General features: G+C 33.5%; 1 protein-coding gene across 1 annotated transcript; it reads right to left on the minus strand.

Annotated features, from left to right (window-relative positions):
• Positions 1-1071: 1071 nt before the first annotated feature.
• Positions 1072-8164, minus strand: LOC142617666 (ent-kaurenoic acid oxidase 2-like). The gene is made up of 8 exons (XM_075790620.1): positions 7724-8164; positions 4340-4817; positions 3805-4068; positions 2704-2793; positions 2534-2612; positions 2140-2246; positions 1928-2049; positions 1072-1332 (listed from the first exon to the last, which is right to left on the minus strand). Exons 1-8 carry the CDS (start codon positions 7954-7956, stop codon positions 1227-1229), a joined length of 1479 nt encoding a protein of 492 aa, XP_075646735.1. The 5' UTR covers positions 7957-8164; the 3' UTR covers positions 1072-1226.
• Between the last annotated feature and the right edge of the window lie 2767 nt (positions 8165-10931).

Genomic DNA, 10931 nt, shown 5'->3' on the forward strand with positions numbered 1-10931 from the left:
ATGTCTCTAGGGCGTCTCCTAGAGATCATAGAATTTTTTTTTGTAATTTTCTTAATTTCACATACTAGATAATTTTCCCAATTTTATAGCCTAATTTCGTGCCTAATGCAAATTAGAGTTTTTTAGGTTGTTCCTAAAGGCCTTAGGAATGCAGTTGGTACCCTAGGGTTCTTTTATATCTACTTAAGAGCATTGTGGCCTCAAAGGCAATGCATATTTCAATTTTATAAAAATTTAGAGACCTTTCTTCTTTATTTTCTAGTGGATTCCAGGAGCTCTCTTTGTGGATTCAAGAAACCCCTTATGGATTCAAGGGCTATTTTCTTAAAGACATGCATATTCTGTTTATTGTGGATTTTTTCTTGCATCATACTCTTTTCTACTAGTTGCTAAAATGACCATCCCCCCACCCCCTTTTTTTTTATCAATTCCTTGCTAGAATCATTTGTTGAAGCCTAATAGTATTGCCATCAGAATTATATAGATTAGCCACAAAATAAAGCATGGATGGGTTTCTCTTTCTCCTTTTCTTTTTTCTTTTTTTTCTTTTTTTTTTTTCGTTCATAATCTTCAATTTTATTCAAACTAGAAAGAAAGAACAACAATCGACCTCACAAGTAGTCCGTAAGACCTTTGGAAGACTGAGTTTATTAAAACAAAAAGACTCAAACGATCTAAGGGAGAATTTAGCAGCCACATGAGCAACGGAGTTACATTCTCCTTTGACCCAACAGAAAAGACAGCTAAGAAAAGATTCTTTGACACAGAAAATGTTGCTAATTATATTCGCAACAGACCAGTCAGGGGAGCAGTCAAAGGAAGCAAGAGGATCAAGCAAGCTTTCACATCACCCTCATGGATGGTTTTTCTTGATTCCACTTCCACCCGCTCAAATAGAACCTAAGTTTAGGTATTTGAAAGTTGAAACATGGCGTATTGTTGTTTCACACTTTCAGATACGAAATGTTTCACATGATGTCCATAATTTCACATCAAGTGTCTACATTTTACACATGATGTGGAAGAGGGTAAACATTGTTAGATGTGAAATAGTCAAAGAACTTGAGACGCTTTGTTCTTAAGTTAATCAGCCTTTTAATTAACTCTATAAAATAAGCATCAAGGGACATTTGAAAAGAACTAAGATAAACTTGAAAAGAACACTACTTAATTCTAATTCCGTGACATGAACATGTTTTATTTTTGCTTCTACTCTCCTTTTGTCCTTAGAGAGAAGAAGAGGGACATTTCTTGATTCTGGCCAAGCAATTATCTACTGGCCTTGTATGTGGTAAGTACATCGATGGGGATCCAGGATTAAGCCGTTCAAGCCTGTACCATGACAAAACAAAAAGAAAGGTCAGAAGATGAAGAAATATTTGGCAAATGTTTGTACATGCATTCTACTAGATCACACAGTAAAAATTCTCCCTTGTTTTTTTTTTGTAATTCCTGTTTCACACAGTGACACACTGCGTGCAAACAAAAATGCTTGTGCATGTATACTGCTAAATTACACACAGAAAAATGTTTTTTTGGGTTTTGACCTGAAGCAACTTAATAGGACATCTAGAGATCTATTTTTCTGATTTCTGAACTCATACATCTAGAATTGAATTATGTACTATGTACAGGTACATATGCTGGAGGTGTATGAGATGCTACACTTTCTGGTATGAGCACTTTAATGCAGTTGATTAGTTTGATAATCCTAGGGGTTAGATTGGTTCCTTAAATTCCAAACTTTTGAAGTTTTCTTCTATCATCTCAGCCACCAAACAACATTTTGTTTCATTCTCAAGCCTTTAAAGATAGATTTTATTTTATCCATAACTAATCCTCTGTTTCTGTCAAATTAAAGAACAATCATTAACATGTTACTCAGGAATTTAAAGTAGCATAAAAGAAGAAAAGAAGTTAAACTAACTGGTAATTAAGGAGAAAATGATGAAGGAAAATAGAAATTTCCAGCTTAGCAAGATCATTTCCCGGGCACAATCTAGTTCCCGCTCCAAAGGGAAGGAAGGCTCCTGCTTTGGGTGTAAAATTCTGCATTCAATATAAAGCAAATCAGGATACTTATGAAAGTCCATTTGAAGAGGGTGGGCTGGGGGGGTGGGAAGATGATGGTTTACTTACATCCCATCTGGAAGGCTTAAATTCCTTTGGATTCTCATAAATTTCAGGATCTAGGTGAACACTTCTAAACCACACCAGGACTCTCCAACCTTTGGGAATGGTATAACCTGAAAAAATTCTCATTAATAAATCATAACATATTGTGTAGTTGCTACAAATGAACTCATGTTCATGCTGGAGGCGCTGCACTATCCTCTATCCAATTCTGTATGATAGATTATTACAACTATTTATTGGCATAACAAGAAAATAATATTAGTCTATGCAATGAATGCACAAGTCATCTTTATACATCTATAGTAATATTTTTCTTTCTATATTCACTTGTTATGCAAGCACAAGATCTCATAGCCATATCTTACGAAAAGAAAGAAAATCCACTGCATACACTGACCTGCTATATTGACATCTTTTTTTGCCTCTCGGAAAACTGTTAGGGAAAACGTTATCACACGAAGTGTTTCGTCAATCACCTGCCAAAATTCTAAAATCATAAGATGAAAAGGAGAAAAACTACTTGGTGCATTCCAAGGGAAAATGAATTTTATCACATGGATGTTGTACCTTAGAAAGATATTCCATTTCTCGAATTTCTTTCAGTGTCAACCCCTTCTGCTCTGGTAGCCTCTTCCTTACGATTTCCTCTTGCTCTTTCTGCAGTTGTGTGGAAACAGAATTTGAAAAAATAGAAAAAAAATCAAAACTCAAGCCACAATGAGTAGAACTCTGATAAAAAAGGTGGAGAAAATATAAAAAGATTAATTGAGCTAGAGAAATCAGAGAAATGCTTGTAACACTCCATGTGGTGTTTTTCTTGTTTTCTTGGGACATCAAATTTCCAATCCATTCATCCTCTCAACAGCTTGTCCAGGCAAACTGAGAAAAAACTTGGCCCGGTTTAATATTTTGACAGCATAACCCAAGTGTTGGTGTTTCCCATCTGATTGCCACAGCTTCAGATCACTGCCCTATAATCTTGGATACTTGTTTGGAAAAGCAGCATTATGCCAGACCTTTCATATTTTTAATTGCCTGGATTTGGGATAGCTCTTGCAAAGAGGTTGTAAAAAAGGCTTGGAATTTTAGCTTTGCAGGATTGCCAAGTTTCAATTTAATGGATAACTTCAAGTGGCAAGGAAAGAGCTCGGCGATTGGAACAAGCAAAGTTTTGGGTTATGCCAATTTAAAATCAAGGAACTCATGAATAAAATTCATGAACTCAACAAAAAAAGAAAAAATTGCATATTCATGCCAATGGAGTTCCTAATGGAAAGTTTAAGACTTTCTCCAAAATCGACTCCAATCTTTTGACACATGCATCTCTGATTCCTAAGAGAGCTGCTCTTACTCATATCCAATTTTATCTCCTACAGTCCTAAGTGACACATGCAGTACATGATCATGCAATGAATTACTACAAACTTGCCCATTTTAGTTAATCAAAAGACTATGCTATGATGCAGTAAACACAATTTCTCAATGTTGACAAGGTCATAAGTGGAATGCAGGTGGATGTAAAGTCTAATATGAAACTCATATGAGTGATGAGTTAAGGTTGCACTTGACTTGCCAAAGTGGTGTAAACTCTCGGAGTCACCAACTTTTCAGACATTGATTTTAAGAACTAGATGTTGATGCTAATGAGCAATATTTAAACTCTAATACCTTTGCCTTTTGAAGATATTCTGGGTGCTGGTTTAGGAAAATGGTAGCCCACATTGCGGTATGTCCTGATGACTCATGACCTGCATTCAAGTACATCACTAGAATATCTATGATTTCCTCATCGGTCAATTTTCTACCATTTTCGTCTTTAAGGTCTATCAAAGCGTCCATCATATCTTTCTTCTTTGTGGGAACGGAAACCTTCTTTTGATTTCTTCTATCATCCACAATAGATTGAAATGTAGCCACAAGATTCTTTCGAGCCTGAAATAGCCATAAGTCAATTTGAGTTACTACACAAAACACAACAATTGGCTTCACAAGTAAGTCAAATTTGCATATCTATTTATTCAATCCAATGTTAAATCATGTTCCACTTTTTATCCATGGTTCAAACATGCGCATGTGATCATACATATGCATAAACTTGTCTACCATGGAAAACATAAAATTAAGCCCAAGAATATCTTTGAATCCTATTGTGTTTTTTTTGGATCGACTGAAAATAGAACTGAAAAATGTTACTTGGACTCGCCTTGAGTGCTTTATGATAAGCAAATCCTGGAATATTAATTGCCATGGCTCTAACTCCATAATTAAGTGCTGTATATTCCCTCTCCAAGGCCGTCATTACTGGCTCACTCTCTGAGCTAAGAAAAATGTACATAATTATCCTAAAAGTAAGCTTCCTAAGTTCAGTCAAGAACTCAATTTCTCCCATTGTTGTCCATTTGTCCAAGGAAGATGTTACAATTTCTTCAATGTATTTAGTGTACATTGACAATGCCTCATAACCATTGACTGGAGCAGCTGTTAGTCGCCGGAGACGCTTATGCTCTTCAAAAGAAATGCCAATAAATGACTTCTTTCCAATGAGTGCAACAGTGGACTTAGGCCAACCAGGTTTAAAGCAATCATCATCTGACAATACTCTTCTGCATGCTTCAGGTGAGGTAACTATGACACTTGGATTCCCAAACATGAAGACCTTGTAGATTCCAGTTCGTCCAAATCTGCATATTGTTGATAAAAACATGGTTGTGTCATTTTTTGAACTGAAAATGACTACATTTGCCAATTTCTACAGACTTTTTAACTTTTAAAATACAATCCAAATCTTCAAGCAAAGTTAACCATACTACTAAAAGGCAGGGCATGAAGCAATCTACCAATCACATCCAATTTAGTATCCATATGAAAATATCAACTAATAATTCTAATAGTGCCATGATTATAATCAACCACTGTACAGATTTTCCTGCCTCAAAATTATGAGAACCAAATACATTATCAGGCCATAATCATGCTTTTTTGTTTGTTTGTTTTAATCAATCCTTGTTCCTAGTTCAGATTCACTTCAGGAGATTTAACTTAAGAGTTGTGGTATGGACCGTAGGTGGTGCCTACTTGACACTAAGGGTACCAATGTGTGAGTCGTGGATGTATATTCTTTTCTGCTAGGGTATATATTTTGGCTAAATCTTGTTACATAATCCTCATTGCCCATTCCCTATACAATCTGTGAAATTATGTTTCAAAAACACGATCTCAGCCCACGTGGCAGTGTGTGTACGGTGAATGTGCAATAACTTGTATGATAATCACTACCCACAAATTTTTTACATCTCAAAGATGTATTATATTTTCCATGCATCTTCTTGTTCATGAACTGTCAAAGACTCTTGAAGCAAAGGTAGAATGACTTGATTTATATGAGGATAAAGCTGTAAAAGAGTAATGATTCTCTTTTTCTTTTTGAAAAGAGGAAGGTAAGTTGTGATGATCCTATATACTTATTTAGGAATAAAGAAAAAAAGTTGATCAGATGGATTTGGGCCACAACCTGAACTCAACCTTAGGTCCAATGATTTTAGAATGTTACAGATAATTTCATAATAGTCATTGAACCGAATCACATTCACTTTTATACAGATATGATTGTCTTTGATTTTATGCCTCCATTAGAAGTGCATTATTTGCTTTTCAACTTTAAAAATGGAGGAGCAGTCAGATAGATAAAATAGACCGTTTAGCACTAAAATGATAAACGGTTGAGAAATTTGTTGCCCAGTTTTTCTTTTTGTGCCTCTTTTTCTCTCTACCACTTAATGGACAAAGCATGTGTTAAATTGATGGCCATTAAACTAAAATTAGAAGGAAAAAAGGATGTGGGTCCTTCTCTCCTATTTTTAGTGTTACAAAATGATTGCACTTTCCCAACTTAGAAGAGTAGGTCAAGTTTATGAGACCACATGGGACCTAGATGATAGGTTAGAGCAACTATTATCAGTAAGGCTTCCACTATACAACTATTCCACCAACTTACCAAGTTATGCAAACATCAAGAACTTCATTCCAAAATCAAGAAAAATCTACTTTACCGAATTCCCATATCTCAATTAACAGAGAAAAATATGTTATCCATCATACCCAAACTCTCCAAATTCCATAAATTCTAGTGGTTTATCATTGTGGTGAAGTGTTGTTTCTTACACCTCTTCATTATTATTTTTGGTCTTAACACCCTCTTGTATTGCACACTTATAGAAGCACCCATTTATATTGAACATTTTTTACGAGCACATCAAATTTGAAAGTGTAAATGGGGTACACCAAACACTACAATAACATATTTCATATCTCAAATCTTTTCATAATACCTTTTGATTACATCTTTACAAACACATCAAATTTTCAAGTGTAAATGGGGTATACCAAACACTACAATCACATATTTCATATCTCAAATCTTTTCATAATACCTTTTGATTACGACAACAAGGGGTAAAGAATTGGAACTTAAATTCTTTCATGAAATAATAATAGGAAATGAATACAAGAGGGTCCATATAATATTTGACAAATTTTCATAATACTTTAAGAAAAAAGTATGTGAATCTTTGGGTCTTTCAATATAAAATGGGCCCATCATGAGATAACCACCTGATGACGTGGACTAAAAATGCAAGAAGCGGTTTGAAATTAACGGCCGAAAAAGGCCCAAAATAAAAATTTTTGGGGGGTGAATCAAAATATTGGCATTTTCACACAAACCTGACGGTGAAATTTGGAGCATTCCATCATCGGTGATGGCGCCCCGCCACATCATAGATTAGTCCATATTTTAATGCAAAGTATATATATAAAAAATCTATGTTTTCTACAACGTAGCATATAAAAAATTGATAAATAGTATACTTACAAGACAGTGAAAATGACAAAAATAAGCCGGCACTTCCTCGAGGATGAACCGTTTTGGACCTTTTGGTGTCGTGTTGTGATCCATGAGTGCATGAGATAAAGAGTTAGGGCCTGTTTGGATTGTGAGGGAAGGGAGTTTTCCAGCCAACTCTATTCTTTTCTTTTTTTTTTTTAAGGGAAAGGGAACCTAAAAGACTCCTAAACACTGCCTATAAACCATAGGTGGGAGTGTTTGGTAATTCAAAAATGTTGATACTTATTGACGTAACACGTAAGATTTTGTAATTAAAAAATGTTGACACTTACTTACGTATCACATCATATTATTAGTAATAGAAAAAAAATGATATTAATGGTAGATCCATATAAAAACTGGTGTAAACTTGTTAATACAAATAAGTGGTATGACTTGTTCAAACGGTATGATATAACATGTTTCAACTTCAAAGTACAAAATTGCCCTCATATGTTTATGGTGCAGTATTGCAATAATCCTTGCAGTGCAGCATAAAATTTGCTAAGCAGAGAGAGAGAGATGGCAAAGCAGTTTAATTTGGTACATGTTAGCCTGAATAACAATAAACTAGAACATGACTTAATATTCAGAGGAGAGTCGCGATCTTTCGCTTGCATGAATAGTGGGTCCTATGATGAATTTAATTAACCGTACTCATTTTATCAGTGAGATATGATAAGAATACTAGCAAGAGAGAGAGACCTGGAAACAAAGGAGGAGACGAAAGAATCAGGGTCTTTGGACTTGAAGGCAGAGAGAAAGGACCACATGTTCCCTATGAAGGGCCAACCCAGATCACCTGGAGGAAGAGAGTACTGCTTTTCTCCCAATTGGGTTTCGTACAGCCACCAATTTGCATTCTTCACAACCCATTTCAGGACCACCAAAACTCCAAATATGCACAGCAAGACGTTGCAGATAGGACCCAACTCCATTAATACTTAGCTAGCTCGCTTCTTCTACTCTTTTTTTTCTTTTTCTTTTTCTTTTTTTGAGTAAACTTAGATAGCTAGCACAACCAGTACTACTAACTATCACCACCAATATTTTCAGGTACTCTCCGAGCGAGTGAGGACTCACAAGCAAGCACACGTATCCCTCTCAGCTTCTTTGTTTTTGCAAATTCCCTCTCTGTTTCTTTCCATATGTGAGTCTCAAAGTAAATATATATACTGTATTATAGACTGAATAAAATAAAATAAAATAAAAAAGTCTAGAATATTAAATCCGTAGAAGGCTGGTGTAGAAAAAAAAAATGAAAAATACAAACACTAAAATACAGAAAAATTTCATAATTCTTTTCCTTGCTGCTAAGTAATTATGTGTTGCGATTGAATACAAATTTTTTGTACCAAGGTTTTTATGTTTCATATTAATCATAATTTACCTTTTTTTTAGAATAAGGTAAGCCAAGTTTTATTAAAAAATTAAGATAAATCAGATTGAAATACATCATCCGAATCCTCAAGGTGTCTGCAAATTAGCTAATCACAACTTATAAAATAGTCAAAGTTTAAAATAGAAAAAAATAAATAAACATATGACAAATTATAATTAATAAAACATAAAATATGATACAGAAAATTTGTATTCGTTGCGATTCGTGTGCAATAAAAGTAAAGTCAATAATTATTCTAGGTGCAAGTTATGTTGCGTGTAATTGTTAAAAAAATTATGAAATTTGTTATGTGTAAACAATTGTTAATTGAAAAAAAAATGGGAGGCTAGGAATGATTCACAATGAGCTTTCGTCAAGTTCTACCCATTACGAGATCAGGCCGGCATATATTTTTTGGGGGGTTATTTGCTTTTGTCTTTTTTGAAAATGGTTCTAAACCGTCGTTATATATGAATATACTTGATAGTCACAACAAGATTAACAAAATATTTACAACTATGTAGTGAACATGTTGTTATAATGGTAAATAGTGAATTGATGTTAATGGTAAAGTGCAAACGAGATGCAATAAAAACACATCAATTTAAATTTTGTGACACAAAAATTGTGTTGACAGTGCACTCAGAAAAAAAAAAAAAAAAAAACTGTAAATAAATATTCTCAATCTCTCCCTCTCATTACTCAGAGCTGGCACACGATTTGATGTATTTTTGTTTTTCGTGACAGCACGCACATATAACAAAGCAAACAAAAGAAGTAAATACATTCATGTGAATTGGGAAGGCAAATTTGGATACAATAAAATACAGCCATGTATTTATTTGGGCTTGACCGTATTATATTAACTAGCGCTAAATCCACACAATGTGTGGGATTATATAAAGAGAAATACTAACGAATGCACTTAAGGTATTATTTAATAATCTATTTAAAGAAAGTTTTTATGGGAAAAGAAAGAAAAATAATTAATATTTTAACAGTTTTTTTCATTTCTCATAAAAGTGATGTCAAAATTTTCTTCAAATGGATTGTTAGCATGATCCTTATATAAATATTATATAACGGGTGTAATAATAATTACTTCAAGTATTGTTTTTTTTTTTTTAATATTCTTCAAGTATTTTTTATTTTTTTATCTTTACAAATATACCATTCTATTTTTTTTTACGATTAATATTTTTTTAAGGTGTAACTTCTGCCTAGTGTGTTATATTTGCCTAATAGATAACTAAATTCTATAAGTTTCAAATTTATTATTCAATTTCTCACTTTTTAAAGAATAGGAAGTTATCATAATAATCAAAACCCATCACAAAATTACAATGTTATCTTAATTAAAATTAAAATGTAACCAAAGGAATAAAAGATAGATTTTATAATAATTTATTTCATAAATAATTGGTAGGCATATTTAAATTCAAAACCATGTAACCATTGCACACCCTTGGTGCGGCGGGATTCAAGTTTTCAGGAGGGAGTTTCACACACATATACACTTAGATTAGGCTAGAGTAGAATTCTATCTTGTATAAAAAATAATAATTCATAACCATGTACGTTGTGTTTTGATATAAACTCAAATTCCTATTTCCAAAAAAAAAAAAACAAAAAAACTAAGTATTAATCCAAACCAAAATTCAAAAAAAGTTATAAAAGAGAGAGAGAAGACTTGATGATGATGAGAGAGAGAGAGAGAGTACTCACAGTGTTTTTGTGGGAAATATATGGTATAGATTGAATAAGAGAAATGATATCAAATTTATACAAATAAAATGGAGAGAAAAAGAGTCAACATCTAAGAAAAAGGAAATGATGAAGGGAGTGTAATGGAAAAGTAGAGAGTAGTTAGGAGTTAGAAGAAGTAAAAATGAAGGGGAAAAGTTAGAAGAATTGTAACAATAGGTGTGGACTAATAGGGAGTTGAATAGTTTTTATTTATTTTTAGAATATGGAGAATAAAAGTTTAAAAATAGAAAAGAAGAGGTAGAAAATAAGTGGGTGATATGGTCGCTAATGTGGCTTAGCAGAAGTGTAATAACAATAAATGCTACATTTCAGCTTTTAAATATATATAGATATAGATTACCACATAAAGAAAAATCTCATTTTTATTTAATGTGTGGCTTCACTTGCACTTGCACATGTATATTCAATAATCTTCTCATTGCATATGAATCTTTTCCTCTCAATAGACTTCTGGAACACTATTTGGGCCAATAAACAAGTCCTACTTGCTCCCTATTATCTATGAGATTTTTTCATCACCAACGTGTCATCCATGTGCCTCTTGTAAACTCCATCCATGAGAATTGACTAGTACAACCGACTAGTATGTACATATTAATGGGAACCTCATGTCACACAGTGATTTAGTACATTTATGGATAATTGGTTAAAACTAATAGCAAGCCGTTTTACGGACTAAATAGAACCAATAGTTAAAAAGTGACAAGAATAAGGATACGTGTATTCCTTTAAAAATATACTAGCATCATCACACGCACTTAGTGC

The sequence above is a fragment of the Castanea sativa genome, chromosome 11 (genome assembly GCF_040712315.1).
Source record: "Castanea sativa cultivar Marrone di Chiusa Pesio chromosome 11, ASM4071231v1".
In the NCBI taxonomy this organism is placed as follows: Eukaryota; Viridiplantae; Streptophyta; class Magnoliopsida; order Fagales; family Fagaceae; genus Castanea; species Castanea sativa.

Bases quoted from the DNA above. Each gene is read 5' to 3' on its own strand.
- LOC142617666 (XM_075790620.1), bottom strand. From the start codon at position 7,956: ATGGAGTTGGGTCCTATCTGCAACGTCTTGCTGTGCATATTTGGAGTT. The intron at 4,069-4,339 runs GCGAGTCCAAGT...TGGCTATTTCAG, and splicing joins CTTATCATAAAGCACTCAAG to GCTCGAAAGAATCTTGTGGC. The intron at 1,333-1,927 runs GTTAGTTTAACT...GTCATGGTACAG, and splicing joins CATTTTCTCCTTAATTACCA to GCTTGAACGGCTTAATCCTG.